This window comes from Perca flavescens, chromosome 14, assembly GCF_004354835.1.
Source record: "Perca flavescens isolate YP-PL-M2 chromosome 14, PFLA_1.0, whole genome shotgun sequence".
In the NCBI taxonomy this organism is placed as follows: domain Eukaryota; kingdom Metazoa; phylum Chordata; class Actinopteri; order Perciformes; family Percidae; genus Perca; species Perca flavescens.
The window spans coordinates 14,942,267-14,958,119 of NC_041344.1; the positions used below are offsets into that span (position 1 = coordinate 14,942,267).

At 42.4% G+C, this 15,853-nt stretch overlaps 1 protein-coding gene across 2 annotated transcripts; it reads left to right on the forward strand.

The window, feature by feature from the left end:
- Positions 1-9,782: 9,782 nt before the first annotated feature.
- Positions 9,783-15,485, forward strand: si:ch211-288g17.3 (sister chromatid cohesion protein PDS5 homolog B-A). 2 transcript variants are annotated; one of them, XM_028597319.1, is made up of 3 exons: positions 9,783-10,013; positions 12,611-13,610; positions 13,719-15,485. In XM_028597319.1, exons 2-3 carry the CDS (start codon positions 12,652-12,654, stop codon positions 14,032-14,034), a joined length of 1,275 nt encoding a protein of 424 aa, XP_028453120.1. In that variant the 5' UTR covers positions 9,783-10,013; positions 12,611-12,651; the 3' UTR covers positions 14,035-15,485. The 2 variants fall into 2 exon arrangements, with proteins under 2 accessions (XP_028453120.1, XP_028453119.1); XM_028597318.1 differs by having other exon boundaries at positions 12,611-15,485.
- The last annotated feature ends 368 nt before the right edge of the window (positions 15,486-15,853 follow it).

A 15,853-nucleotide genomic window follows, 5' to 3' on the forward strand; every position in this document is an offset into this window, starting at 1 on the left:
ATATAATTATGATATAATGAGAATTAAAACTTAAATTTAATATCAAACAAAGGAAAATTACATATCAAACAAAGGAAAACCATTAAACCAGCCTGCCTTCTAGGTAATGCTGGTGTACCTGAATGTAATTATTAAATGCTTGTTCACATAAGTTTCTACATTATAGTTATATTTTATGAGAATATGTTTAGTTTCAGTTAGCATGAGTGTAATTTAGAGTGTAGGATGTGTACCAGTGTTGGAGTTAAATTAGTATATTATTTCTAGAGTTTTGTTACTTACCTCCATCACTGTATTTTGTCCCTCTTTACACCGTGCATAATGATATTATTAGTCCAATAATTATTTACACTTTAGAAATTAGTCAGTAGGGGGCAGTGCTGAGCTACAGTCCATAATTTGGTTGAGGTGGCAAAGCATATATTAAAGGACAATTCCGGCACAAAATGAACCTAGGGTTTAATAACATATGTATACCGAGTCAACCATTCTCTGGGATATGTTTTCATGCTAATCGAATGTGTCCCTAGCTTGAAACAAGCTAACGCAAACCGGTGATTAACTTCTAACGCTAGATTTCGGGGCAGAGGGTAAATCGCTATTTTATATGCACAACCGGCGCAACGTCATAGAATGTCTCTGAACAGATTCACGCCCACTTTTAGGGGAAAACAATCCCGCGTTCCCCATAGACGACAACAGCGTAACGACAGAGGAAATGTAAATCGCTCCAAACTTTTACTTTAAACAAACCGTTTTGAATTAATAACTATGCCGAAAGGTTGCTACGAGTAGTTTTTTGCACCAACAATACATCCAAAAACCACGGTCTTCCATTTGTCCTCTTGCCATGTTCTAAAATAGATCCTGATAGATGGGCTTTGGCTTCAGGCTATAGACCAGACCAGCGGCAATCAAACTTAGTTTATTAAGGTAGTGAAAGCTCAGGTTCAGGCAAGGTCACAATGTAAACATTAGACATGTGTATAAAACAAACCATCTGTTTAACAAGAAAAAAATCCACACACATTTGTCAAAATTATGATCCAAACACACGTCAAATTGCATTGACTTCTATGGGACCGTCTGTTTTCTATCCCCCAAAAGGGGGCGCGGCTTGAGTTTTAGCGAAGTCACCGTATGTGCCGGTTGTGCGTATACCACTAACGAGGCTAAAAATAGCACCACACTTCAACGGAAGCATAATGAGCATTGAGAACTTTGTAAGTGTACAGACAGTTTATTAAAAAGATAGATTATAAAGACAGTAGCGTTCATGTTTACACCATAGACAGTATATAAGAAGGTTGACACGCAGGCGCCATCTTGGAAAACAGTCATGACCAGTCGAACCATGAATGTGAGGCTAGTGTTAAAGCTAATCACCGGTTTGCGCTAGCTTGTTTCAAGATAGAGACACATTCGATTAGCATGAAAACATATCCCAGAGAATGGTCGACTCGGTACACATAGTTATTAACCCCTAGGTTCATTTTGTGCCGGAATTGTCCTTTAAAGCAAAGATCCTCTATCCTAAAACACTGTACTTCATTACATTTTAAATTCAAATTAAACAACAATAAATAAAGGAGACATTGTAATTATTTTAACCGAGTATAGGCTACACTTTGTGATACCATTTACTCTACTACTGTACATTTAATTTAAATTATCTGACAGCTGTAGGCAGTTGGGAGTTTGCATAGAAAAATATGTTGTTAAAGAAACTATGGTGTTAACATTGTACATCTATCTTTTACAAATCTGAGTGGCTTTAAGATGCTGGGATTCACAAAAAGGACAGACAATTCTACCTTACGTCTTCGGTAAGTTGTAAGTTAACAACACTTCAGGTAAAATGTAACATACTGTATATCAGATGATGATGAAGTGGACATTTAAAACATGTTTTTAACGGAAACCAACCCAAACCCTACATGGAGCAACAGTATCTGACACATGGCTAACTAGTCATGTAGTATGACATGAGTATATCAGTATTTAAAATAAATATTAAAGAGATGTGATTTTACGCACCACAAAATCAGAAATTTGACACAAAAAATGTTGATTTTCCTCATAGCCTTTTTTCTTCCATCCATCCATCTTCGTCCGCTTATCCGGTATCGGGTCGCGGGGGGAGCAGCTCCAGCAGGGGACCCCAAACTTCCCTTTCCCGAGCAACATTAACCAGCTCCGACTGGGGGATCCCGAGGCGTTCCCAGGCCAGGTTGGAGATATAATCCCTCCACCTAGTCCTGGGTCTTTCCCGAGGCCTCCTCCCAGCTGGACGTGCCTGGAACACCTCCCTAGGGAGGCGCCCAGGGGGCATCCTTACCAGATGCCCGAACCACCTCAACTGGCTCCTTTCGACGCGAAGGAGCAGCGGCTCAACTCCGAGCTCCTCACGGATGACTGAGCTTCTCACCCTATCTCTAAGGGAGACGCCAGCCACCCTCCTGAGGAAACCCATTTCGGCCGCTTGTACCCTGGATCTCGTTCTTTTGGTCATGACCCAGCCTTCATGACCATAGGTGAGGGTAGGAAGGAAAACTGACCGGTAGATCGAGAGCTTTGCCTTCTGGCTCAGCTCTCTTTTTGTCACAACGGTGCGATAAATTGAATGTAATACCGCACCCGCTGCGCCGATTCTTCGACCAATCTCCCGCTCCATTGTCCCCTCACTCGCGAACAAAACCCCAAGGTACTTGAACTCCTTCACTTGGGGTAAGGACTCATTCCCTACCTGGAGTAGGCACTCCATCGGTTTCCTGCTGAGAACCATGGCCTCAGATTTAGAGGTGCTGATCCTCATCCCAACTGCTTCACACTCGGCTGCAAAGGTCACAGGCCGATGATGCCATCAGGACCACATCATCTGCAAAGAGCAGCGATGAGATCCCCAGCCCACCGAACTGCAACCCCTCTCCACCCCGACTACGCCTTGATATCCTGTCCATAAATGTTACAAACAGGATTGGTGACAAAGCGCAGCCCTGGCGGAGGCCAACCCTCACCTGAAACGAGTCCGACTTACTGCCGAGAACCCGGACACAGCTCTCGCTTTGGTTGTACAGAGATTGGATGGCCCTGAGAAGAGACCCCCTCACCCCATACTCCCGCACACACCCTTTGGTCCCCCTGTTTAAAAAGGGGAACCACCACCCCGGTCTGCCACTCCTTTGGCACCGTCCCAGACTTCCACGCAATGTTGAAGAGGCGTGTCAACCAGGACAGCCCCTCCATACCCAGAGCCTTGAGCATTTCTGGACGGATCTCATCAATCCCCGGGGCTTTGCCACTGTGGAGTTGTTTGACTACATCAGTGACCTCCGCCTGGGAAATTGACAATGATCCCCCATCATCCTCCAGTTCTGCCTCTAACATAGAGGGCGTATTAGTCGGATTCAGGAGTTCCTCAAAGTGCTCCTTCCACCGCTCTATTACCTCTTCAGTTGAGGTCAACAGTATCCCATCCTTACTGTACACAGCTTGGGTGGTTCCCCGCTTCCCCCTCCTGAGGTAGCGAACAGTTTTCCAGAAGCACCTTGGTGCCGACCAAAAGTCCTTCTCCATGTCTTCTCCAAACTTCTCCCACACCCGCTGCTTTGCCTCTTTCACGGCAGAGGCTGCAGCCCTTCGGGCCCTTCGGTACCCTGCAACCGCCTCCGGAGTCCTCTGGGATAACATATCCCGGAAAGACTCCTTCTTCAGTCGGACGGCTTCCCTGACCACCGGTGTCCACCACGGTGTTCGTGGGTTACCGCCCCTTGAGGCACCTAAGACCCTAAGACCACAGCTCCTCGCCGCAGCTTCAGCAAGGGAAACTTTGAACGTTGTCCACTCGGGTTCAATGCCCCCAGCCTCCACAGGGATGCACGAAAAGCACCGCCGGAGGTGTGAGTTGAAAGTCTGTCGGACATGGGCCTCCTCCAAATGTTCCCAATTTACCCGCACTACCCGTTTGGGCACCAGGTCTGTCCAGAGTCTTCCCCCACCCCCTGACCCAACTCACCACCAGATGATGATCAGTTGACAGCTCTGCCCCTCTCTTCACCCGAGTGTCCAAAACACACGGCCTCAGATCAGATGAAACGATTATAAAATCGATCATTGACCTTTGGCCTAGGGTGCTCTGGTACCAAGTACATTTATGAGCATCCCTATGTTCGAACATGGTGTTTGTTATAGACAATCCATGACTAGCACAGAAGTCCAACAACAAACAACCACTCTGGTTTAGATCAGGGAGGCCGTTCCTCCCAATCACGCCTCTCCATGTGTCTCCATCATTGCCCACGTGCGTGTTGAAGTCCCCCAGCAGAACAATGGAGTCCCCCACTGGAGCCCCATGCAGGACTCCATTCAAGGTCTCCAAGAAGGCCGAATACTCCGAACTCCTGTTTGGTGCATATGCACAAACAACAGTCAGAGTTTTCCCCCCCACAACACGCAGGCGTATTGAGGTGACCCTCTCGTCCACCGGGGTAAACTCCAACGTAGCGGCGCCAAACATAGACATAAAACAAATTTCATTTTTGCTGATTAATATGACAGCATATTGCTGCCACAAAAGTAGACACACATTTTTCTTCTTCTTTCCTTTAACAATTTAATGATGAATGTTATGTTTTATTTAGCAGAATTGCATTATGTTGTTCTATCCTATCCAATATTTCCCATATCATATAGATCAAGTAAGGGGGACGAGGACCAAGACCATAGAAAGATGTCAAACTTGATGATGAAGGAGGATTTATGTTTGTTGCTAAATTTAAAGATAAGAGTGATAAAGCTGTAAACCCCCTCAGACTCTCTGATGACATAAAGGATAAAATGGGAAATATACTTAATGGGAGAATGTTGAGAAATGGAAATTTTCTGATTTTTTGCAAAACAGAAGGCCAAAGAACAAGTGCTATGAAAGTCCGCCATCTAATGAATAGGTCAATTGAATGCTTTGTTCCTACAGGTAGAGAAGTTAAGGGAGTAATATACATTAGCTCTGACATTACTGAGAGTGACATAGTTAAGCATTTACAGGGAGCTGAGATTGAGTCTGCCCATAGGTTTCAAAAAGATGGCCCAGCTGTGTTGCTTATCTTTAAGCAAGAAACCATGCCAACAAGAGTATACATGGGGTATATGAGTTTCCCAGTGAGAGAGTACAGAAGTCCTCCATTGCGATGCTACAAGTGTCAACGGTTTGGACATGTGGCAGCTGCATGCAGAGGGAATAGGAGATGTGGAAAGTGTGGGGAAGATCATGACTTGGCGCAGTGCCAGGTTGTGGAAACAAAGTGTTGTAATTGTGGTGGTAACCATATAACTTCCTTCAAGGGGTGTGGGTGTCATATAACAGCTGTGGAAGTGGAAAAGGTTAGAGCTGGAGGGATCATGTCTTATGCAGAGGCGTTGGGGAAAGTGAAGGGCTCAGGGGTAGCTGACAGGCCAGAGGGGACCAGAGGGGGGACAAGTGTGGGGACCAGTGTCCCTGCACTGCTGAATAAAAGGGGAATAGTGCAGATACAGGAAAAGAAACCACTTCTTGCATTTATGGTAGATGTGATATGGGCAGCTAGAAATATAACCAAGAGATCAGATGCAATTAAGATTGTGGTAGATGCTGCTGAAAGGTTTCTTGAGGAGGTAGAACTAGACCAAGAGGAGTTGCACATGTTCATGAGACAGAAGATGGTGGAACAGGAGAGAGGGAGGGAGAGGGGAAGGGGGCCCATAGGTAGGAGTGAGGAAAAAGGTAAAGAGGTGGAAATGAATGAGAATGAACATGATGATAATTAATCTGTTGATGTTTTACATATTGCAATGGAACGCAAGGAGTCTAATTGCAAATGGGCAGGAGTTTAAAAGATTTGTGGATGTATTTAAAGGAGAGTACGAACCAGCTTTATTGTGTGTTCAGGAAACATGGCTCAAACCTTGTTTAGACTTTGTGGTGCCAGGGTATGAATCGTGTAGACAGGATCGAAAGGAAAAATCAGGAGGAGGGTGTGCAACATTTGTAAGATCTGATGTGCTGTACCAGAGGGTGGAAATTGAGTCTTCTCTAGAGTGTGTGGTGGTGAGGGTATGGGGAGAGCATAGGTGGGTAAATATAGTAAATTTTTATAATCCGTGCTTGCAAATCAGCATGGTAGAACTGGAGGAGGTCATGGAACAAATAGGGGCACCGGTTATATGGGTAGGCGATTTTAATGCGCATAATCCTCTTTGGGGTAGTAGACTGAAAGATAATAATGGGAGAACAGTGGAGGATTTTATGGACAGGCATGGGTTGGTTTGTGTGAATGATGGCCGCCCAACTAGGTTTGAAATTAAGACCGGGGCAGTTTCATGTATAGATTTAGCAATGGCGTCCAGTCAATTGGCAAGGGTAGGGGAATGGGATTCTATGGATAGGTACACAATGGGCAGTGATCACTTTCCAATACTTTTGAGGTTTGGGAAAACTTTGTTAGCTGAAGAGCAAGCAAGACCAGAATATTTTAATTATAACAAGGCAGACTGGGGGAAGTTCTCTAGCAGATGTGATAGTGGCCTTGATAATGTAAATGGGGAGGGAACGATAGATGAGTGGAATAGTTTATGTTCAATGATATTAAGTAGAGCATATGAATGCATTCCTCTATAGAAAAGCCATAAAGCAAAAGTGAGTGTCCCATGGTGGAATAGGCCATGTGATAAAGCAGTGAGGGATATGAACTTGGCTTATAGAAAATTAAGAAGGAGCCCGACAGAGTATAATGCAATAGAATACAAAAGGTTTAGGGCTAAGGCAAGACGAGTGATTAAGATTGCAAAAAAAGAGTGCAGGAGGAACTACTGTGGCAAACTAAGGGTAGAGACGTCAGTAACGGAAATATGGCGAGTAGTGCATTGTATGTCAGGAATTATTAGGATAAAGAAAATGCCAATGTTAGAGGAGGAGTGTTTTGGATAAAGCTAAAATGTGTGAAAATAAATGTAAAGCTGTTCACAGTGGAGCTAATATTGGCGAGGAAGGTATAAGAAAACGAAATGAGACTTTGGAGCCAAACAGATTTAAACTAGAGGTAAATGAAGATAATTCTGATATTTGTAATGTCTTTTTCTCATTAGAAGAACTGCATAGAGCAATAGGTAAAGGGAGATCTACAGCTCCAGGAAAGGATGGTATTAGCTATGATCTAGTTAATAAACTGAGTGATCTAATGTTGGAAGAATTTCTGTCGTTGATCAATTATATATGGCAAGAGGGAACTCTTCCTAGCTCCTGGAAACAAGCAGTGGTGGTCCCAATATTAAAACCAGGGAAAGTCGCATCTAAGACAGGATCTTATAGGCCTATTGCACTTACTTCAGTGTTATGTAAAGTAATGGAAAGAATGGTTACAGACCAGATTAATGTATAAATTAGAGAAAGATAGATGGTTTACTCCTGTACAAAGTGGCTTTCGTAGAGGGAGAAGTACCATGGATGCTGGGCTTTCCCTTGACAGCGATATTAAGAAAGCTATGGTAAATAAAGAAGCCCTAGTGGCAGTATTTCTTGACATTGAAAAGGCCTATGACATGTTATGGAAAGAGGGTAGTTATAAAGCTCTATGAGGCTGGAATCAGAGGGCGGATGCTTAATTGGATACAAGATTTTTTGAAGAACAGGAGTATTCATGTCAGGGTTGAAAATTCTTTTTCTGATGGTACAAAGGTGGAAAATGGAACGCCCCAGGGCAGTGTGATTAGTCCACTTCTATTTAACATTATGATAAATGATATTTTTCAGGATATTGGGACCAGTTATGGACTTTCCCTGTATGCAGAGGACGGGACCATCTGGAAAAGGGGCAGAAATATCAAACAAACTATTGAACGAATACAGGTAGCACTAAACAGGATAACTAGCTGGGGTGAAAAGTGGGGATTTAAAATATCAGTGGATAAATCTAAATATGTAATATTTGGCAACAAGAAAAGTGAATGTAATGGTTTGTTTATGGATGGACAAGCAATTGAAAGGGTTCAATATTTCAAATTCCTGGGTGTGCACTTTGATGAGAGACTAACATGGGGAATACAGATCAATAATGTTATTAATAAGTGTGAGAAAGTGATAAATATTATGCGTTCCCTCTCAGGTAGTACATGCGGTGCTGACAGGGATTCGCTATGATTTACAGAGCAATGATAAGGTCAAGACCAGACTATGGTTGAATATGTTATGGAACAGCAGCTGAATCACACTTAAAGAAACGGGATGTAATACAGGCCAAGGCTCTGAGGATATGTTGTGGGGCTCTTCGTACAACCCCAGTTCCAGCTTTACTGGTTGAGATGGGGGAGATGCCATTGTCAATTCGACAAGAGAAACTGGCAATGCAGTATGTTGTTAAATTGTGGGGATACAAAGAAGAGCACCCAACAAAATCAGTTCTGAATAATGCTTGGGAGTGGGCAGCAGAGAAAAGGAAGAAAGAGTGTTTTTTATTTAACATCAGCAAAAAGGTGGAGAAACTGGGACTGGGAGAGGCAGGTGTGGCCCCGCAGGTGTACTGGGCAGTTATACCGCCATGGATGCTGCCCACCCCAGACATAGACTTCAGTATATTGGAAAATTTAAAACATCTTGAAGGTGGTTTATGTCCGGGGTTGGTTAAACAAAGGCTGGGTGAGCATTGGGAGTCTTATCTTCAGATTTACACAGATGGATCTCAAGATCCACAAACTGGGAAGTCTGGCTTTGCTTTTTATATTCCTCAACTAGGAATTGTACAGCTCAAACGACTGTCTGAGGGGGTATCGGTTTATACAACAGAGCTAATAGCTATAATTTGGGCACTACAGTGGGTGGAGGAAGTGCTGCCAAGGAGAGCAGTCATATGTTCAGATTCAGCTTCAGTTTTAAAAACTCTGATAGGAAGCAAATGGGGAGCCAGGCCAGACCTGGTTATGGAAGTGATGGCTCTATTGTATAAGATCGAGAAGGCTGGAGGATTGGTGGGATTTCTGTGGGTGCCTGCTCATGTTAGGGTAGAGGGGAATGAGACAGCAGATAAGGCAGCTAAAATGGCACTGAAAAGAGAAATTGAGTGTGTTGGGATATCTGAGTGCCGGTCTGTCATTAAGAAAAATTCTATAGCAGTGTGGCAGAGGAAGTGGGAAAAGGAAAAGAGGGGCCGTCATTATTTTTCAATTCAAGATAAGGTACCGGCAGAGCAAGGTTATTTGGGTAAAGGCAGAAGACACTCCGTCATAATGACAAGGCTTCGACTCGGCCATTGTGGTCTTGCATGGGATCTGGCAAAGATGGGTAAACATGAAGATGGATTGTGTGGAACCTGCAAACAAAAACAAACTGTGCAACATTTACTTTTGGACTGTCTTCGGTACAAAGATGAAAGAGGACAGTTGTCCACTGCGCTATGTCACATGGGAATACAGCACATGACATTGAGAGACTTATTAAATCCCCCTGAATATAAATGTGAGATAGTGGAAGCCGCCCGTCATGGATTACATCTCTGCGACAGGACTACTCCACTGAAGCTGACAATACTTTTGACTGGTGCATAAAATGTCCTGTGGGAGGCAGCAATATGCCACGAGGCATCTAGTCTGCCGGAAAGCCAACAGAAGAAGAAGACGAAGAAGACGAAGAAGAAGAAGAAGAAGAAGAAGAAGAAGAAGAAGAAGAAGAAGAAGAAGAAGAAGAAGAAGAAGAAGAAGAAGAAGAAGAAGAAGAAGAAGAAGAAGAAGAAGAAGAAGAAGAAGAAGAAGGAGGAGGAGGAGGAGGAGGAGGAGGAGGAGGAGGAGGAGGAGGATGCTGAGGCGGAACTGAAACTCGGCGCTGCAGTTTTCTTTAGAGCCTCCTAAACGTCACGGACGGCCGGAAGTGGTCGCAAATTTAAACAGCCATCACAGCAACAATACGCACGGACTTTCACTTTACGGGCTGTCTGATGAATCGCTAGTTTATGAAAAATTAAGTTAACTTCTTGCAGAGGATTTCTTTTTAGGTGAGATATGCATACTGTTTATTGTAGTATTTTTTCTGCTTCATGCCGCTTGCTACTCTTTCCATCGCCGTAGATTTTGAAGCTGACTATCACCTGGAAAACAATCTAGTCCATAGTCATAGCGATTGTCTAAGGCCCTACATTTCACCAAATATATTGTGCTTCAGGTACACTTGAGAATGCATGGGGCTTTTACGATTTTTAAAAATAATTTGCAGATGTTTCAATCTGTAAATATGCAGCCTAAGAACACTAAATTATTATCATTTGCATGTTATTGCTAGCCCCCTACACTATCGGTGCAACTTCCCGCCGTTGCAAGCTTGTAATACAGAAAATAGACATAGCCGTTCAAAACCCATCTAAAAAGATATGTAGACATGTATTAATTGCTTTCTTAATAGTATTTAAAAATGCACATGCGTATGCAGTGTAGCTCTGCAGACTGGTTGTTGTTTACGTAGATTGTGTTCCCTCTGCTTTTTATTAATTTATAGCAAAACATTAATATTGCAGCCACAAATATTTTTTCCCAGTAATAATAGTTTTTCTGTAATACAGAACGTTTTTAAGCTGTCACGAGTTGCTCAATAAAGCATCTGACAGGTAACGTTATAATACATACTTTCTGTAATAAAACACTAAATAAATAAAACAACTAGTATATCCAAAATGATGATCAGATGGGGGACCCTGGGGCAAAATCTTATCAAATGGGTTTCAGTGGTCTAATTTGTGTCAGTTTAGGGGTCCTTGGTGTGAAAACTTGTGGTAACCACTGGTGTATATTACCTTTTTATTCAGGTGTCATAGTTCAAACAATGGCAAATTGCATCATATGTCAAACATAGACATAATATTGCATAACATAACATATTGCTGCCACAAAAGTAGACACACATTTTTCTTCTTCTTTAACATTGTACCACAATATTTTTTTGTTTTTAGGATATATTGACAGGGCTCCAGACTAACTTTTTTCACTAGGAGCACAGTGGCCCCCAACTGAAAATTTTAGGGGCGCAACCAGAAAATTTAGGGGCACACACCGTAAATCAACATGCTAACCAAATATTCACATTTCTACTAATTTCCACTAGCCTGACAAGCCAGACCCACATCCAGATGTAGGGTCTGGGAACTCACCATTGACGGAGCTCGATCCGAGGGGCGGGATAAACGGCTGTCTTTCAAATTCCCTCTGCACGTAATAGGATAGCGCTACAACCAGGCAGAGCAACGAAGAAGGTAGCGGAGCTAGTTGATAGATTAAACTTTTGCCGTATCCGGTCGGCAAAACTCCGAACACATCTTCCTTTTTTAAGAATGATTTCTGTGCCGTTCTTTGTTCTTTTATCAAAGAAAAGCTTATACTCCAAGTCTTCCAGAAGTCAGCTGTTCCCAGCAGCAGCAGCCATAAGCCCCGCCCACCGACTCTATACACAATGTGATTGGCCTGACCAAAATTTGTTTTTTGCAGCTTGAAAGTCAACGGAGAGTGCCTAGACCCCCCTGGCTGCCAAATAAATTTGCTGCCACTAGGGGGAGTCTAGATTTCTAGGCTAAATTTCCACTGTATTACTAATAAATACTTTGATAATAGATGCAGATATTACAATGTCCTGTTTCAAATTCAGTGTCACTTTTGAAGATTCAAGATAGAAGGCAACATTGCTGTCATGTCAGTAAACAAAATATTTATAATATATACCAGCTCTAGTCTACAATTACAATGAATTCAACTTAAAATTAAACATGCATTGTTTAGGCAACTACCCTTAGGGTTGCGTACCTTTCGCATCTGAACCAGTATCGGTACCGATACCTGAAATTCTGTTCCAGTACCCAACGGTACCTAATTTCGGCACTTTCCCTGTGTAATTGCAAAACAATTATTTCAGTTGTAAAAATAATTCCAAACCTATTTATCCTATGTACTTAGAACATTATGTTATTTTATTAGAATATTTTACACTCTAAAGAAATTAAACAAAAATAAAAATAAAACCCCTCCCACTCTCCTCCCAAACCCGTCCCTACAACCTGTTAAATTGAATAATTATTAATTTCTTACTCACTCTCGTAGTTTGCGACATCCGTACCTCTGCTCTCTGTCAATTTTCAGAGAGGACAGATAAGCTTGCGCTTACGCGCTCAGGTACCGACATTTTGACATTTAACGTGTAAAAAAAAAGGGGCAAATTTACTGGTTGCACACGTGCGACTGGATGTAAAATTCAGTCGCACACTCTAAAATTTTGGTCGCAAAATGCGACCATTTGGTCGCAGTCTGGAGCCCTGACTGAAATGTGTATAAATCACTTCATTTAGATTTTCAGAATTTTCATTCGTCTCATATTATAACATCTATTTTGTTCACAGGAGTTTCTGGTAAATTACACTAAATCTTGTTAAAACTAGGGCTCTATACTAGCAACTATTTTTAATTTACAAACAATTAATTGATTTTTAAAATAGTTTCCAATTCATTTTATTTTAATCGACTAATCGTTGCAGAACAAGAAACATTTCTTATCTTACACAGAACGAGATTATTGATTAAATATTAATTGTGCTTTTCAATGTTCAATTTACAGGTGCAAACCTAACGGAAGAAGTCCAAGCTGACGGCAAAAGTATGGAAGAAGAAATGAGAACGGCTGAGACAGAACAAGGAGATGTGGCGAGCAATGAGGGAGAGTGCAGTGTAGAAATGGCCAACAGTCCAATTAAAAAAGGAAGGGGGAGGCCACAAGGTTCAAAGAAGTTAAAGGTTTGTGTTACAGACGTTAACCTAATGGAGCTTGTTTCAGGCATTTCCAATGGTGGGTCTACACAGCCCCCGAGGAAAAGAGGGCGTCCAAAACTCACAAAACAGGCAGAGCAGCAAGGAGCAGGAGACGACCATGGTGATGATTCTGTGCAAACCCAAGGCTCCGAGAAACACGCCAGTAATGAAGACAGTCTTACGACAGACTGTTCTCCTAAGAAAAGAGGCAGACCAAGAAAGCATCTTAGCTATAGCACCCCTGAGAAGGCTAATACTAAAGACTTAATGAACGGTGGCTCGGAGACACCAAAAGCAAGAAGTGGTCGTCCAAAAGGATCCACGAAGCGTAAGTTAGAGAGTTTAACAAGTGAAGAAACTGAAGGCGGTTTTGTAACACGTCGGCTGGAGACAGAGTTGAGCAGTGAGGAGGAGAAAGGAGATAAAGAACAAACTAAGAGGGGAAGAGGTCGACCTAAAGGCTCTTTAAACAAGAAACCCCCTGCATATAAGCTGGGCAGTCCTCGGAGAAGCCTGACTACAAAAGAGAAACGTGGTCGACCAAGAAAACAACCAACCGCAAGGGGAAGGCCTAGGAAATACCCTTTGCCGTCACCTGAGGAACTGAAAAAGCCAAAAGTATGGAAGCCGCTGGGAAGGCCGAGGAAATACCCACGTGTTGATCCTCCAGAGGGGTCTCTGCCAGCCCCTCGCAGAAGCCGCGGTCGGCCTCGCAAGTCAGAGTCCAAGAAAGGCGCTCACTTGCGCAAGAATTTGCCAGCCTCTTCATCTTCACCATGCAACCCCAATGTTGGATCCCAGAGAAAGAGGGGCCGTCCCCCAAGTACTCCAAAAAAAGATGCTGGAAGCCCGCGGAAAAGGGGCCGCCCCAAAGGGTCCTCACCATGCAACCCCAATGTTGGATCCCCGAGAAAGAGGGGCCGTCCCCCAAGTACTCCAAAAAAAGATGCTGAAACCCCGCGGAAAAGGGGCCGCCCCAAAGGTTCACTCAACAAAAAGGAAGCCGGAAATGAAACGCAGCTCGACGGCCATTCAAAAGCAAAGGGCGAATCATCTCCTGTTGGGGTGGAACATGAAGCAGAGCTGGCAGAAGACGAGGTGGAGCATGACGATGCAGAGGCTTCCATGGAGACCGACACAGAGGCGTCCATTGTGCACGACACGGAGATGACCATCGAGCACGACACAGAAACGTCCATCGTGGACAATACTGAAGAATCACTCATCGATTAGGATGCAAGCTTTGAAGTTAGTAACAAGGCTTAATGAACCATCCTGGTCAGACCAAAATGTTGCTGTAGTAGTAGTAGAATACAATATTGTCAATGAAAACACATGGTTTTAACATCTTGTCAGTCGGGTAGGCTAAATATCAGCAGCTTTTCTGTTTTCCTGACTTACTTGTCCATCTTGTTTTATTGTGCTTGATTTTTACTTTATTTCTGTCATTTGAGTAGTAGTACTAATAATCTTTTACTAGAACTGGCATGTATAGTTTATCATCATAGATTGATTGTTCCAGTTTTCATTCAGCTTTCAGCTGAGTGTTTGTCAATTAAACTGTAGATGTAAAATGGTTGCTGGGAAATGACTTAGAAGAGGGAAAAAAAAGATGTTGGAGAAAAAAAGTACAGTAAAACTATAGAGAGACGAAGTTTCCGAGCTAGCCTCTGTTCCACTGGCTTCTGTCACTCAATACAGTCTCTCATTCTGCATTTCTTGCATTGACCTTTTTGAAAAATGTTGTGTTCTTGGGGTTGGTTTACTTTCCATATTTTAGGACAAACTGACCTATGAATACAGAGTGATATCACATTCTTTAAAAATGAAACTATTTTCGCCAACTGATTTCCAACCCTGACCTATATTTGGCACATGACCAGAGATAATCTGACTGAAGGACACATGAGAACTTGTTTTATTTAGTTTTATCAATATTTTTTATGGTAACAATGTATCAAAAATTCCAAATGTGATTCTGAATAAAGTTTTATTGCTTCTGGAACAAAACCCGGAAGTTGTGCTTTCACTTTGGCTCTCTGTTGAGAATGTGAGAGTTTTGAGTGCTTTCCAGATAAAATACATCAAATGATGTCATCATTTTCTCAATGTTATTTCACAGTTTTTATTTTGCCTTAATTGCTGAAGCTTTGAATGTACCATCAGTTAGTTACTTAGCTCAATGGGTTGTCCTGTACAGGTCAGCCTCTCAACTTTTTCTTTACATGCATTCGACAGGACGAAAAGCTCGGTATCGAATTCCTTCCCGCCACTCAGTCGGCCAGAAGATTTCCTCTTCCACTTGTACCAATTGCTTTTTTAGTTTGTTATAGAGTTTTTTCACTCTTTTCTCTAAATGTTTACATGTAGCTTTGAAGCCTTTTCTTTTTTTATATAACTTGGGACTTTCATGAGATTAAATTCACGTGATTGGATGATTTCACAAACATTCATTGTTTTTTTTTAACACAGTGTAAAAATTGCGTGCCATGGGTCAAACAAATGAAGTCTCTAAATGCCAAATTGTGCTTTGGTGTGTCAAGTTATCGAAATCAAAATTTCATCTGGTTTTATGAAGTCAAATTATTTTAAGTGGACATATTTGGATTTTGTGTGTTTTAAACAAGAAGTCAATAATTTGTGAGATTATGCTCTTGAAATAAAATGTTGATCTTGCTCTTTTATTTTCCAGTGTGGTGTGATGTTTGGTTTATGTATGGCTCATTCAATTTTTTTACCTCCAGACAGTTTACATAACTTAATGATGTAGGCAAATACATTTGGGTTTGTGGGCAGAAGCTCCACCCTTTCCAGTCCTGTTTGAAGACTTGACTGATGTGCTGTGGACCTGAGTCAAGTTAAAGCAGCTAAAGCAAATGCTCGGTTTGTTTGGACAGATGAAACACTCCAAACTAGAAAACCTGTACAAGTCAATTTGTGTGTAGATACAAAAACGTATTGTAAAATATTTTACAGGAGAACTAGCATTATATGTTATTACCAAGCTAAGCGCCGGACGCAGCAACGGTACCTCTGCAAAATAGCCTCGGGA

What these genes read in the sequence shown, in the direction of transcription:
- si:ch211-288g17.3 (XM_028597318.1), top strand. Translation starts at nt 12,652, where the DNA reads ATGGAAGAAGAAATGAGAACGGCTGAGACAGAACAAGGAGATGTGGCG.